This window comes from Lactuca saligna, chromosome 4 (assembly GCF_052625555.1).
Source record: "Lactuca saligna cultivar CGN05327 chromosome 4, ASM5262555v1, whole genome shotgun sequence".
Lineage (NCBI taxonomy): Eukaryota > Viridiplantae > Streptophyta > Magnoliopsida > Asterales > Asteraceae > Lactuca > Lactuca saligna.
Genome location: NC_136420.1, coordinates 327,729,390 through 327,746,195, shown reverse-complemented (window position 1 = coordinate 327,746,195; position 16,806 = coordinate 327,729,390). Strand labels below are relative to the sequence as shown.

The 16,806-nt window shown below is 30.4% G+C and overlaps 1 protein-coding gene across 1 annotated transcript; it reads left to right on the top strand.

Annotated features, from left to right (window-relative positions):
- The first annotated feature begins 3,406 nt into the window (after nt 1-3,406).
- Nucleotides 3,407-9,946, top strand: LOC145044084 (KH domain-containing protein At4g18375-like). The gene is made up of 8 exons (XM_078992890.1): nt 3,407-3,551; nt 4,183-4,783; nt 5,816-6,262; nt 7,184-7,441; nt 7,526-7,837; nt 7,909-7,976; nt 8,068-8,124; nt 9,309-9,946. Exons 2-7 carry the CDS (start codon nt 4,202-4,204, stop codon nt 8,120-8,122), a joined length of 1,722 nt encoding a protein of 573 aa, XP_078849016.1. The 5' UTR covers nt 3,407-3,551; nt 4,183-4,201; the 3' UTR covers nt 8,123-8,124; nt 9,309-9,946.
- The last annotated feature ends 6,860 nt before the right edge of the window (nt 9,947-16,806 follow it).

The window sequence follows — 16,806 nt, the reverse complement described above, 5'->3', positions numbered from 1 at the left end:
TTAGGGTTTCACCACACAACGTGGACTCGCCGAGTCCACTCTTGGACTCGTCGAGTCCGGACGCGAACCCGTGCCCAATACCGCGATCCTACTCGGCGAGTTTGAGCTCCAACTCGCCGAGTCCACTCACAATTTCTATAAATAAACCCAAAATAAATACCTGGAAATTCCGGGCTGTTACAACTCACCAACATATTTTATGTTGACGCTTTTCAAACGACTTGTATTCTCAAGAAATCAATAAGCAGGTTATGGATTGCGGACTCAAGCTTATTTTGCTGCATTTTGGGAAATTTGTTTACTGATGTTTCTTTTGTGTACACTTGAAAACATAAACATGATGTAAAACAATGTAAGCTTGTCATATTTATGTACGTTTTTTGGATTTGCTATGTTTCAGTTATATACAATTGTTACGATACTACACAATGAAGTCACCCACCTACGGACGTTTCCGCCATTCTGGTCTGGGGGTGTGACACTAGTCTCCACATCATGGCAAGCAATCACCACGATATGGAAGCTGCATAAACACAACTTAATGGATTAAGCTATCAATCCGTTAATCCTTCAATTCCAACTTTCCAAAATGCTTCTTGTGAACTTAGTGGTTTAGAAAAATGCAAAATTTATAGACGTGCATGTCCTTTATCCCACTAGGTCAAAATGAAGATAAAATGACCTAAAACTCATGCAAGATTATCCAAAACTCAAACAATTTCTTGATCCATAAGATATGGTGACTAAAGGACTAAAGTGTACTATAAAGTTGCCAACTTTATCTCATCTAACCAACCCAAACCCAAAAACGAGCCAAAACATGTAGTAAAACCTAGATCTAAGAGGGGAGAGAAAAAAATGTGGAAACTTGAGGACTTACAATGAGTCCAGAAGATACACACAAGTAGGAGAAATGAGTTGCTTGAAGATCTATGCGTAAAACTTCTTCTTATTCCTTCCAAGATCATAAACATAAAAGTGAGCCAAGAACTTCAAAGGAAGGCTAGGGTGTATCAAAGGTGCTTTGGGATGTGATGGAGGCTGAGGGTGGAGGAAATCCTAGCTACTAATTCCCTTAAATAATGCAAAAAATCCAGAAATTAGCGTTTTCCAAAAATAAATTTCCACGCTGTGGCAACCAACTTAAATGAGATATGTGATTATGGCAAAATGCCACGTTGCGGTGTTCCCTTCACCACGCCATGGCCATTAGGATTTTCATAATTTGAAATATAGATCATACTTGGAATTCAGGTGTCACACCAAAGAACCCTTACAAATAACAAATAATCATTTTGTTTTCTTGATTTAAATATGTTTAATTCAATTTACTTTGTGTTAATTCGTTTTTTTTTTTTTTGCTTTAGTTATGGGCTAATAATCCTAAACATTCGTTTAGAGTAGATCAAAACTATGTGTTGATTTCGATGATATTGGATTTATTTAGTTTGGTTAATATTTGTGTTTGATTGATCGTTCACCGTGCATGCTAAAGTTATGATTTTTATTGCATATAACCAAGTTATGTGTATTTAAGAGGACCAGTCAGATTACATTAACTTGAATCTTAATTGATTCATGATCATTAAAATGTTAGGACTAGAGATTGATCTAATCCTAGGGTTAGGTGATAGTGATAATTAATTTTGACTGTGTTAGAGAGTATTAGATAACCCATGCCATGCTTAGATTGATTATCATGACATTTGATAAGAAATCACTAGATCATATTGTTCATAGTTCAACTAAATTTAATTAATTATGTGTTCACTAATTGCATTATCATTGAAGTTAGTTGTTCATTAATTACTAGTACTAAGAAATCTGTCCAAGATAACTAGTAATTGTATAATATGGTAACCAACTAAATAATGCATTGCAATGTTAAAGAAATCAACCATAAGAAAGAAGTGATTCGAATCTAAACGTAAGTGTTCATTTAATCGTGATTTTCATTGTTTTCTATTCTGTTTGCTTAGTTTAGTAATCGTTTGCTAGCTAGTTATTTGAATTGATATTAGAAGTTTCTAAACGTTAAAATAAAAAACCTTCACTTTTATAATATACTTTTTAATTTAATCAGTAGTAGGTATTTCTAATCTAGAATAATATCCGTTCCCTAAGTGTTCGATAACCCGTTCTTATCATATGTATACTGTCAAACAAATAGATACACTTGTCTAATTGTGTAGCAGTCTAGCTATGATTAAGTGCAAATATAAATTTAAAACTACTAGTAGTGATATATATATATATATATATATATATATATATATATATATATATATATATATATATATATATATATATATAATGTTGGTGTGTATTTCACTACTAGTAGAGAGAGACTTATTTATATGTTTATCTTTTGTCTTTTGTTTATAAAAATTAACAACATATAAATATTAGAATAAGTTAAAAAAAAGGTAAAAACACCCTTTTTAAATAGAAAAAAAGACAAGATGGACAATTTTTTGGAAACTTTGGCAAATACGAGAGGAACCACATATTTGTTCAAAAATTTTCATGTTTGACATGAGATAGTTTGTTGTTAATATATCAATTGTATACAAGTAATAAAAATAAATGTTAAATAAAAGTAATAAAGATATATTAGTTTTTTAATTTAATCGGGATTCAAAGACAAAATAAATATAAACACCAAGGATTATTCGAGTTAAGGAAAAAGTTTAGAGACTAAACATGTAAGTACCTCAAACCAAAAAAATGATTGTTTTTTTTAAGAGAACATTATATTTTGCTGGTGTTTTTTGAACTATTAGTTTGATGCAAGGTTGTCAAGATCGGGATCCTAACTAGGATCGATTTTGGGTTTGCAAGATCGGGATCGTAAGATCGGGATCGAGATCTTAAGATCCCACAAAATAGAATATAATTTTAATTTATAATATTTAATCATGAAAACTATTTCAAACATTTAGTTTTTCATTCAAAAGTTATAAAAACTTCAAAATATTAATCATAAATCACAATAAAAAATGATAAATGGTAGATTGGTAAAGGATAAAAGGCATAAAGTGGTAAAAAAAATTTCATTTGCAAAAAAAAAAAAAAAAAAAAAAAAAAAAAAAATCAAAGGAAGGTAGGATCGGATCGGATCTCGATCCTACGATCCTACCTACGATCTTACGATCTTACCTGCGATCCTACCCCAAATACGATCCTTTTACGATCCGGATCGTTTTTCATACCTAGGATCGTACGATCGTACGATCCTACGATCAGGATCGCGATTTTGACAACTATGGTTTGATGATGATTTTTGAATATTTAATACTTAAATCATATTTTTTTTAAACAAATTTGAAACTTAAATGTTTTCTAATAATTATCCTATTAAAAAAAAAAATAAGGGTTTTATTTGTTAGGGGTCGGTTTATGTGTATTTTTATATGTTCCGTGCACGACTTTTGGATCGATAGTCTGAAACCCTAGAATACCAAAATACAGAAGGTGTTCATCTCTCTCTTGAATCTACAACGTCGAGTTGACCTCGCCATTTGCACAATTCTCTCTGCAATCTAAACGAGGTATCAAATTCTAATCCTTTTTGTCTTGCAAGTTATTAGATTTGTGTAGGAACCATATGAAACATTTAAATTTATGTTTTCAGGCTTTTATTTTCGCGAATGTTAATAGTACATATTTTAGATTAGTTTACAGACCGATTAGAGAAAAAAAGTTGAATCTTGTAGTGGTTTTCAATGATTCCTGTCTTAGTTTTCCTCGTACTTCGTAATATTTTACATTTAGATTTGAAAAATGTTACCGGCGATTTACTGTTTCCAGATCTAGATCTTGACCAGAGCTCAAAGACTTTGAAACGATCATCTTGTCTGTCTTTTTCACTTTTTGGCCTTCGGTTTTATTAATTCATTGCTTGGAACATTCTTCATTTATGGTACTCATGTTCAATCTGATTATTGTTGCTTAAAGAATCACAAAATCAGATAATTGCTTGATAGGGATAAGTTCACTAATCAGATTTCTTTTATTAACTTCTTAACTGCTCATTATTAATGCTGCAATCCTCTAGTAACCCAAAGATAATCAGTTTTGCAGCACATTCATACCTTCTTTTCTATACTTCCAATTACTTATTCTTCACTACTTCTGCTTCCTCAATATGAACATGCTCATGGATCTGATTTCTTATAATAGGTACATATTTTTGCACCACATGGCTGGGCAAAGAAGTAGTCATGGAAAACGTTCACATTCTCAATCTGATTACAGTGATCATGGAAGAAGCAAGAGGCGTAACAACAGTGATGATAGAGGAGGACAAAACTCTATTGGTTCAGATGACACTGTGTATCGCTACTTATGTCCTAGTAAGCGAATCGGAAGCATAATGGGAAGAGGTGGTGATATAATCAAGCAATTAAGATCCGAAAGCAAGTCAAAGATCAGAATTGGGGAAACAGTTTCAGGGTGTGATGAACGTGTGGTGACTATCCATAGCACGAGTGATGAGACAAATGATTTTGATGATCCTGATGAACGAGTGTGTCCAGCAATGGATGCTCTTTTCAAAGTGTATGATAGAGTTGTTGCTGATGACCTGGCGGATGACATGGATCCTGAAGAAACACCACAAGTTACAGTTCGCCTTCTTGTCCCTTCAGATCAAATTGGATGTGTTATTGGAAAAGGTGGACAGATTGTTCAAACTATACGAACTGATACTGGTGCTCAGATTCGGATCATGAAAGATAATCACCTGCCTGCTTGTGCGTTAAGCAGTGATGAACTTGTGCAGGTAAATCACAAAATGACCATTTTACCCTTACCTTCTATAAAGCAAATTTCACATTTTTCATTAGTTTTAATGTGAGAGGAGTTGGAGGAAAAAGAAGGGCATATAAGCAAAAAGGTTAGTGTCTTAATACATTAAGCCATGTTTTTTTGGCTTAATCAATTAAGACATACTGTTGAGTGTTGAGCTTAAGTAAAAAAGAATCAGTCATGCATATGTAAGGTCTTTCTTTTCTAGAATTAATAAACCATATCAATGAAACTAAATGACCATTTTACCCTTCAATTGTTCACAAAGTTTACAATTCTCAACTGTATTCATCAATTGTAGCTTGAGAATTGATGAATATGGTTAATAAACTGTATGAATGAGACTAAATGGCCATTTTACCCTTACATTATTCACAAAACTTGCCGTTTTTAACTGTATTTATCAATTTTAGCATGAGAATTGATGAATATAGACAATAAACTGTATGAATGAGACTAAATGACCATTTTATCCTTGCAGTACACACAAAGTTCACCATTCTCAACTATATTCATCAATTTTAGCATGAGAATTGATGAATATAGTTATTAAACTGTATGAATGAGACTAAATGACCATCTTACCCTTAAATTATTCACAGAGTTCACCATTCTCAACTATAATCATCAATTTTAGTTTGAAAACTGATGAATATAGTTAATAAACTGTATGAATGAGACTAAATGACCATTTTACCCCTACAATAGTCACAAAATCCACCATTTTTAATATATTCATCAACTTTAGCGTGAGAATTGATGGATATAGTTAATAAACTGTATGAATGAGACTAAACCGTAAGGGTAAATGACCATCTTACCCTTGCATTATTCACAAAGCTCACCATTCTTAACAACTATGTAAAAGTGTATGAAACAGGTTTTTTAGCGTAACCCATCAAGTCAAAAGGAAACAATTTTATTTACATCGATTTCTTTACACTTTATTTAGTAAGTTAAAAATGACAATTCTGTCCTTGATTCTGAAAATTTAATCATGAAACAGATATCAGGGGAAGCATCTATAGTAAGAAAAGCACTCTTCCAAATAGCAACACGCCTCCATGACAACCCATCAAGATCTCAACACCTGCTGTCTTCTTCCACACCTAATGCTAATGCTAATGCATACCATTCTGGTGGGTCCCTCATGGGGGGTACACCTGGGGGGGCACCAATCATGGGGTTGGCCCCACTTGTGGGTGCATATGGGGGTTACAAGGGTGAAAGTGGTGGTGAATGGGCCCGTGGGTTTTACCCGGGCCCACGTGAGGATTCTTCTCCAAGGGAGTTTCATCTTCGTTTGATTTGCCCAACTGGAAACATTGGTGGTGTAATAGGAAAAGGTGGTGCTATAATTAATCAAATTAGACAGGAAACTGGTGCAGCTATTAAAGTTGATAATTCATCAACTGAAGCAGATGATTGCATAATATCTATTTCAGCCAAAGAGGTAGTAATTCTATTTCTCTCTCTCTCTCTCTCTCTCTCTCTATATATATATATATATATATATATATATATATATATACACACACCTAAATAGTCCCTGCCAATAGGTTCTTTTTACCAAAATGGTCTCTGTAGTTTAAACAAAAGGTCCCTATCACCCTATGCAGACAGAAATTGTCCGTGTGTTTCACAGAATTGTGGGGGGTGTAATTTGTAAATTTTCTATCAGGCATGGACTGTTTTTCTAATTTTTTTTAAACACATGTACCAAAGAGTATACTATTTGAACACATGAAAAAATTCTATTATAAAAATGTGTAGGGACCTTTTCTGTAAATTATAGGGAGAGTTTATTTTCTACATAGGGACCAAAGCTGCTACATACGAAAGTATTATGGCCAAAGTCTAAAACCTAAACGTGAAAAAATGCTAAGGGACCTTTTTTGTAAATTAAAGGGATACATTTTGTAATTAAAGAGACCAAACTTGCCAACAAACGAAACTATTGTGGCCAAAGTCTAAAACCCAAAAGTATACTATTCATAGGTTAGTTGCTTTTTATTATATGTAATGGGTTGAGATTTTCAATCCAATTTGATCCGTTGGATAAACGGGTTGACCCATTTTCTTTTTTCCCACCTGATTTGTTTATCAGGTGACCCATTTAAGTTTCAAATTATAATTCATAAAAGAAAAAAAGGTTTCACATGGTTAAAGAAAAAGAATAAGTTAAAAATAAATAAATAAATTAGCACATACATTTTACTAAATTACACATTTGGTCCCTGTACTTTACTCAAACGTACAAGTTCATTCCGATTTATTAAATTTTCCCAAAGTTGTTCCCGACTTTGATCTTCATTTCGGTATTTATTTTCTGACTCATGCAAAATGACCTTTTTACCCTTTAATTAATTTATAGGCATTTGAAGATGCGTTTTCTCCAGCTATAGAAGCTGCATTACGTTTGCAACCAAGGTGTAGTGAGAGAGTAGAGAGAGATTCGGGTCTAATTTCATTCACAACCCGATTGCTTGTTCCAACTTCTCGAATCGGATGCCTTATTGGAAAAGGAGGAGCAATAATCACAGAAATAAGAAGAATTACAAAAGCAAACATTCGAATACTTTCCAAAGAGAATCTCCCAAAAGTTGCAGACCGTGATGATGAGATGGTACAGGTAAAGCTGTGTGCTACTGTCTACTGTGTACAAAAGTTTTTACTGTATGTGAAATTACCAAACTACCCCTTTTGGTTTTATCAGATTTCTGCAGATCTTGATCTCGCAAAGGACGCACTGTTACAAGTGACATCAAGGTTAAGGGCAAATCTATTTGAAAGAGAAGGGGCATTATCGACATTTGTCCCAGTTCTTCCATATCTACCTGTAGCACCTGATGTGGCTGATGTTGGAAAGTATGAAAGCAGAGATTCTTCAAAAGCTCATCATCATGGAAGAGGACATTCTTATTCTTCTGGTGGATATAATAATAATAATAGTAATCATAATCATAATACTGCATCTACCGATTTGCCACCTGGCGATGCATATGGAAGCTATGGTGGTAGCTTACAGGTATTAAGTATTTAAATATATAAAACTAAAACCATGTTATGCTAATTAATTTAATTTAATGGTTTTTTTAGGGACGAAGTGGTGGTGATTCGTATGGAGCGTATGGTAGCTATTCTTCAGGTCGCAGTGGTAGTTCTGGGTAAGTATATAATATAATATAAAACAATATTTTTATTTTTTTAAATTTATTTAATATTATTATTTATAATAAATAAATTTTGTGTTGGCAGGTTATCAAGGCGAGATAATAACCCTAGTTCTAGGCGGAGGGATTATGGTTATTGAAGGTGAGTAAAGATCTTGATTTTTTGAATTTAAAAAAAAAAATTTAGAAATTACAAAGTTCATATTTTTTTATACATAATTTTTTTAGTTCGGAATATCAAACATAATCAATCAACTAAAGGCTAAATGATATTCATCATCGTTCTTTGGTTTCATTTTTTTTTTTGTTTCAGTTTTGCTCTATAACTGATGTAAAATGACTGTTTTGCCCTTTTCTGATTTTTTTTAAAACTTTTTTTATTACTCATTTGCTTTTTATATTATAATTAAGGCAAGGGAGACCCACTACTTCACCTCCTCCATTGAAAACCACTACGCCATTTTTCCCAGCTAATAATAATATAAAAAGTAAATAAATAATAAAAAAAGTTAAATAATATAAAATTAGGGCAAAAGAGTTATTTTATATTGGTTTAGGATCAAAGCTAGAACAAAGTTATACCAAAGGACAATCTTGAGCAAAAATTTACTTTTAGGGACAGTAACTGTAACTTTGGATAAACCACAAGGATGATGAATGTAATTTAACCTAAATTAAAAAAACAGAAAAATTACGTTTTTGGTCCCAAAAAAGTTTTAGGACTTAATTAAATGTTTTTGGTCATTGTTCCAAAAATATGACTATATTTTTGTGACTAAAATTGCAAAAAACAGTTATAGTTGGAGGACCAAAAATAGTCATTTAAGTGAAAAACGGAGGACCAAAAACGTAATTTACCGTTTGAAACATTAGCATAAAAGTAATAAATACTAAGGGGATGTTTGATATTTGTTGAATGAGTCACACACAGCTTCTTACAAAACCAGTAAGAGGCCAAATCAGAACAACCATTAATCCATTAAAATAAAAAAGCCTCATTTGCGTAAAAGTAATAAAAAAATAACATGTTATCTTCTAATTGTTCCATTGTATATTTATGTTGAAGTCAAGTATGTAGTAAATAGACGTTTAGTTTATTTATTGTTTATTACTAGGTTTATCAGTTTTGTTGTTTTCCATGTCTACGAATTTAACCCATTTCCAATTTCCAATTCCAAAGGCTGATTGATTTATTATTTATACCAATTTTAGATTAGTGAGAGAGAGAGAGAAAGAGAGTGGAAATAGGAATAAAGTACCCAAAGTAAATGTATATGGTTAAGTTTAACCTTTGTTTCCTTTCTTCCATTATTCCCTATAAAACAGCTGAGCCTGAGCCTGAGCCTGAGACACATACTTGAAGCCAAGCCTGAAGCCTAAAAACCAGAGGACCAGTTGAACCGAACTGAACCGAACCATTTGAAGATGAAAAATATTACTAGTGATGTCATATTTATCCATAAGATTTGATTTCTTAAGTTCCAAACAACCTGTGCCTTGAATCAATCAATGTTTCCAAATTCCTAAAAACCTTTTCACTTTTCACACTTTGTAATGTTCACTATTTAATCCACCTTTTACCATCTATTAGGTCGTATAACATAATAAGACAACCCCTTGTGATACTGATCACTGTGTTTGCTATGCATTGGACTATGATACTAATACTGATACCAACTGATAGAGGCACAAAATTACAATTTTTTTTGTCCCACCAACCATGCTTTTAGTCTCTTTGCATGATGCTTTGTTTTGGTTTTATCTGTATATCTATTTTTTTTTTTCTATTGATGAGTGGAAGAGGGGGCATGTATCTATTCCAATATGAAAGAAATAGAAACGGAGGGCTATTGAAGGTTTGTCAAGATGATGTTTTTTTTTGGTTTTGGGTAGAAGAAAGATGCTTATTCTGTTACCTTTTTTTTGAAGTTATTTGTTTAAATACTTGATATGGTTTTTGTTTATTAAGATGTTACAATACAGTTTAGGGATTACATAAAATTGGTTTGACTGTCAACTGTAGAGAAACAGGTGTTACCATTGATATATTGTGATTAGTTGTGGTCATGGTTTACAATACAACAATCGATATATAGAGTATATATGGCGTGAACTTGCAACAAAACCAACTTATATGGGCGAATGAATGAACATGAGTTTTATAACCTATAACTGCGTAATAACCAATTTTGATCTAGCAATTGATTTTTTTAAGGTTATGTTTGGCTAAGTAGTTATTACGGTCAAAATTTTGATAAATGCCACATGCTGCTATATGAAATTGTGGTGGTTTAGTAGTGATATAACAGTTTTTTAATATTATGTATAATTTATATTATATATTTATACAAAATTTATATATTAGATTATTAAGACTATATAGAATTATTATTGTAAAAGGTCCTATAAAAGCATAACATAATCTACATATAATATTCTAATATAGTAATATGAAAACTAAAAAAATGTCAAAATATCATAGTAACTCAATTCGTTCGGGGTTTCTAATTACTGAAACAAATAAAAAAAATTGTCATTTGTTGTTTTGTAATTTGTAATTAATTATATTTATTATCTGGATTTATTAAGACAAAAAGTGTAGTGGACTAGTTAACTAAGGATTTAATATTGAAATAACACAATCGTTTTTTTCTTTGTCAAAGTAACCAAACATGTACGAAATTGTAAAAGCGGGTGTAGCGCTACTATAGCGTTGATGAGGTTCGCGGTAAATAGCGGTCTCAAATAGTTTATTTGACGGCTAAAAATCCAATTTTGAAGCAAAATCAATTCTGTGTGGCTACACCATCTTGTAACTAGCTATTCTCTTCTAAAATTAAAGTTTAATGACTTAGAATGCATAAAAAAAAATTCAATGACTATTTAAAACAAATGGAAAAAATTGGTTGTGCTAAAATGACATTTACCCATAAATGATCTATCTCAAATAGTTTATTGTAATGCTAGTTTTAAAGTTAGGATAAACATAAAAAACTAAAACACAATAAACTCAAAAGATAAACTAACTTATCTATGTAAAACTGAGCATAGTTGTCTTGATCGTCATTATAAAGTATGTTTTTATCATATGTAATACTTTCATAAAAATAAACTAGATGAGAAACCCAGCTTTGCGGGGTATGAATTTGTTAACATAGAAGATGTAAAGTCACTATCTTTCCATCTCATGGTAATCTTGATCTGATACTAACTGTAAAAACATAACGTATTTGATTATAGTGTCGATCAAATAATGCATTCGAATTTCAACATTGATGTAGAGTTACATAAATTTCAAATTAAAAGCTAATTGAACTTGATAAGAGGTTGTAATTATATAAAAACTCATTTGCTTCACTCTCTATAGATAAAAACTTATCTACCTTTAAGCTGTTTTAGTACAACGAAGATTGACTGAATTGCAACAATGTTTGTGCAACTTTATGTTGTCCAATTCTTTGATATGTTGAGGTGAAATTCTTGGTAGCAGAAATTAATTAGCTTGGTTAGAATGGTCACCAAAACTATAACATGAACATCTTTTTCCTTAAATCTAGAAGAAAAAGAGTTAGACATCATTGATAGAAGAAAGATAACATACCAATAATAACAAAAGGTGTAAATTATACAAATGGTCCCTATTGTTTAGGGTAATTTACGTGTTTAGTCCCTAATTTTTTTTTTTTAACTCGGAAGATCCATACTGTTTGTTTTTGTTACGCGTTTGGTCACCGTCTTATCTAAAAAGATTATTTTTACCTTCATTTTTTAATTTATTTAAATAAACACTCTCTCAACCCATCCCTATAACCTTACATTGCCTATCCTACCACTTTTGCCTATTTAAATAATAATTTTTTTAGGTAAGATAAGGATCAAGACCGTAACAAAAAAAAAGTAAGGACCAAATGCGTAACAAAAACAAATAATAGGGACCAAGTACGTAAATTACCCCAAACCATAAGAACCATTCGTGTAATTTACTCTAACAAAAATAACTAAACTACCCTTCATTAACTTTTTGCTATTTTTTTTTGTTTTATAAAGATGACATAATATATCTCTAAATGAACATTTTGGTTACCTGTGGTAGAATGAATTTTAGAGAGAGAAGTTTCTTTCTTTTTCCATCATATATATATATATATATATATATATATATATATATATATATATATATATATATATATATAAAGTTGAGAATAATGCAAAATAGTTTGTCAATCTAGAATAGTCAATTTTCGTTTATAAAGAACCAAACTTCATACTTTCTAATATTAAAATAAATATAGATTCTATTAGTTCTTCTTGCATACTTTAAATGACACGCTCTACAAAAGGTGTGGATAATCGAATTCCTATGGTGGATACAAATTGACAACCAAAACAGAGTGACAATTTACATAGGTTAATATTATTAAATGCTTTTTTTGTGAGTTTTATGTTTTTTATATTTAATTTTCTTAATTGTTCAACTTTATTCTTTTAGTTCTATTTAATCCTCAAAACTTAATTATTTTTACAAATTTATTTGTTTTATTTAATATCCCAAATTACTTATTGTATTGGTAACAATTAATTATTATCATTGTATTTTATTAGTGAGCTCATGTAACATAAAAGAACATTAAGATCATTTTGCACATGTAACACATACGTAGACATAAAAAAACATGAAGGTGATTTGGGATAGAACATGGAGAATCAAAGCATGTTGGTTGTCTTTCGTTTATGGTCACTCCATCTTGAAGGGTACCTTGGTAAAAATTATTTGATGGGAATGTTGAAAGACATGGATGCATATGATATTGAACTCAACTGCACCTCTCACAAGTCTTCCTTACAACATAACCAAGTTCATACGATTTTAGATTTATAAAGTTACGGGTTATAAGTATCCCAAGTCCATGTTAACCTTAGACCGACTATTCCATATGGTTAGATTATATCAACTTATCATCCATCCTTGTGAACCACTGAATCAAACCTGAAGATTACTTTAAGATCATTGATGATGATAGTCAGTAAAGCAAGATATCCCCACATCACCAATCACAACAGAAGAGGGTGTGATTTCCTGCAAATTAAACATCTCCTAAAGTTAAGCACAAGTTACTACAACACATAAATAATATTTTATCTTCCAGTTACAAATACCTAGATTTCAACTATGCATTTTATCAAATGACAAAATTTCTATTGAAGCTAAGGAGAAATAAAAAAGTAGAGAGAAAGATACCTAAATTGGTTAGACAGATTTCTTAGAACAAATTGAACGGAAAGCGTATACAGGAAGGTGGTCGTCGTTAATAGGGAACACGGAGAGGGTTCCTAGAAACCTGCGATGTTGGTTAGGCGGTTTTTGAAACTTTTTCGGTAGAAACATCCACTGCATCGCAACCCATCTATGGAACCGATTTTCCGTTTGGTGAAAAATCCTAAATTGCAACATCACATAGGCCAAAATTGGTAGATGATGGCGATGGAGAGGCTGAAGGAGGCATATCAGTGCGACGATTACTTTGCAAACCCTAAAAAGAGCGACGATTCTCAAAGGAAAGGGAACATTGTGGAGGAAAATGGAGTCGATGATAGAGAAGAGGGAGTGAGAAGAAAGAAGTGGAGACAATCGATTTAGTAACTGTAAGTGAGCCGGTGGAGACTTTTGAGGCGGTGGATGGGTGGGTGCAAATTAAAATAAAAAAATAGAATTGCTACATGACGGTGAAGATGAGGTTATCGACGACTTTACGCGATGATGGATTATCTGTTGTCCATACCTAATTGGCAACAAGTGGTGGGAGTAGGCAGAAGAAACAAAAGGAGGAAGCACGTATGGAATTCTGTCAGAAACTAGCCGTGGTTGAGGAACACGTGTCCATAAAGAATTGAGAAAATGACATAAAATGCTCCACACAAAAATCGACAGCAACAAAGCCAGAAGAGAACGCATACCCATAAACAAATGACTAGTTTTGCTAAAACCTTAGGAACTTTACTATTTCTAAGGATGATCATTCTTTATATATATATATATATATATATATATATATATATATATATATATATATATATATATATATATATATATATATATATATATATATATAGAGAGAGAGAGAGAGAGAGAGAGAGAGAGAGATTAAATTCGTCAAATGACTAAAATGTAGGGTGAGTTAGAAGAAAATGACCAAAAAAATGAAGATTTCAAAAAATGACCACAAGTTCCGCAGAGGGGGTTTTGTGGAATCGTAAACACCTCTGCGGATCTCAGTTTTTTTTTCATTTTTTTCGTTTTTCGTTTTCTGTTTTCTGTTTTTTTTTTTTTCGTTTATTAATATATATTTTTAATCACACAAGGTATTATGTGATTATTATGTAAAAAAATCTGTTTTTATTTTTCATTTTTCTTATTTAATTACCCGTTTATAAAAGTTGTGTGTTTAATAAAAATTATACAAATATTCTTGTTTTTTTTTTAATAAAATTACACACATCGGTATTCTAAATAATAAACATACTTTAAGTAGGTTAAAAAATATACTTTAGAAAACATAAACATACAAACTTCATAATTAACATATTTTGAAATAAACTTCATTAAAGTCTTTGCGGATCATCTACAACTCTGTGAAATCTTTGTTTTTTGATTTTTTTTTTAATTTTTTTTGTTTTTTTTTTTTTTGCGTTCTTTTTTGTTTATTAATATTAATTTTTTTAAATACACTAATACTTTATGTGATTATTATGTAAAAAAATTGACAAAAAAAAAAGTTAAAAATAATGAAATGTTTTATGTAATATGTTTGTTACTGATGTATGTTTCCATGTATTTTTACTGTTTTGTATATACTAATCACTCTCTACAAACACAATGAAAAAACTTCTATTGGTAATTGAAACTCACAAACTCACAAAAACCCATTAAAATACGTCTATAACTTTTATAATTAATCCGTAGAGGTGTACATTGATCCGCAAAGATGTACATTGATCCGCAGAGGTGTATACTGATCCGGATAGGTGTATACTAATCTGCATAGGTGTATATTGATACGCAGAAGTGTATACTGATCCGTAAAGGTGTACATTGATCCGCACAGGTGTACACTGATCCGCTGATAATAGTTATGTGGATTCGCAAAGAGTTCTGTGGACTGATATTAAACATAAGTTCATTATTTTTAACCTCCTTTTGTCAATTTTTTTACATAAAACATAAGGTATTAGTGTATTAAAAAAATTAATATTAATAAACGAAAACAAAAAATAGAAAAATCGAAAAACCGAAAAACCGAAAAAAATAAAAATTAAAAAACTCAAGATCCGCAGAGGTGTTTTGGTTCCTCAGAGGCAAACATAATACATAAAACATTTCATTATTTTAACATTTTTTTTGTAGAATTTTTTACATAATAATCACATAAGGTATTAGTGTATTTAATATATATATATATATATATATATATATATATATATATATATATATATATATATATATATATATATATATATATATATATATTAATAAACGAAAATGAACGCAAAAAAAAAATGAAAAATGAAAAATGAAAAAAAATTTAAAAAGATTAAAAAAAAAAACAAACAAAGATTCCGCAGAGCTGTAGATGATCCGTAGAGCCTTCAATATAGTTTATTTCAAAATATGTTTATTATGAAGATTATATGTTTATGTTTTCTAAAGTATATATGTTTTGTAACCTATTGAAAGTATGTTTATTATTCAGAATACCGGTGTCTGTAATTTTATAAAAAACATAGAATATTTATATAATTTTTAATAAACACACAACTTTTATAAACGGGTAATTAATTAAGAAAAATGAAAAACAAAAACAATTTTTTTTACATAATAATCACATAATACCTTATGTGATTAAAAAAAATATTAATAAACGAAAAAAAAACAAAACAAAAAAAAAATGACAAAAACCAAGATCCGCAGAAGTGTTCACATTTCACAGAGGTGTTTATGGTTCCGCAGAACCTCTTCTGCGGAACCTATGGTCATTTTTTGAAATCTTCATTTTTGTAGTTATTTTCTTCAAACTCACCCTAATTTTGGTTATTTACCAAATTTTCTTATATATATATATATATATATATATATATATATATATATATATATATATATATATATATATATATATATATATATATATATATATATATATATATATATATATATATATATATCATTGAGAGTGTCTCATTTTTATCTAGATAATGATTTAATATCTCACTTCGACATATATCTGACATGACATTTTTGTTCTCAAAATTTAATTTTTATATAGTTGTAAAATATGTTATCTTTTATATTGTTACAAAAATTATTTTTTGTATATTATATTGTTAAATATGAAGTTCTATGGACTCTTTTATATAGTTGAGAGCTTTTATATAAGATTTTCAAACTAATTGATATTGTTGTAATCAGGTATCTTTGTTTAAAGTAGTAATAAATTTTTAGTTCATCCAAATAATAGAAAGAGAAATTAAAAAATAATTATGTTAATAGAAAAAAGTACAAAAGTGTAGTTGTCATGGGTCACTTTCCTAGGCAGAATGCGGTCTGGTGGGAGTTATTCATATAAGAAGTAAATTTGCCCAACCAACTCCCTGTGCAAAACTCACACAATTTCTATAATAAAAACCTTTCATTAAAATTAAAAAAACATTGATAAAACGTTTATATAAATTTTAAACGATTTAAAAATATGGTCAATCACATCAAAATCTTAAACGGATAAATAGATAAATTAAAAAGGTCTTTCATACATGAGTAATATTTTCTGGACAT

Excerpts from the sequence above, each read along its gene's own strand:
- LOC145044084 (XM_078992890.1), top strand. The coding sequence starts at position 4,202 with ATGGCTGGGCAAAGAAGTAGTCATGGAAAACGTTCACATTCTCAATCT. Across the intron at positions 4,784-5,815 it reads GCAGTGATGAACTTGTGCAG|ATATCAGGGGAAGCATCTAT; the intron begins GTAAATCACAAA and ends ATCATGAAACAG. Across the intron at positions 7,977-8,067 it reads GGTCGCAGTGGTAGTTCTGG|GTTATCAAGGCGAGATAATA; the intron begins GTAAGTATATAA and ends TTGTGTTGGCAG.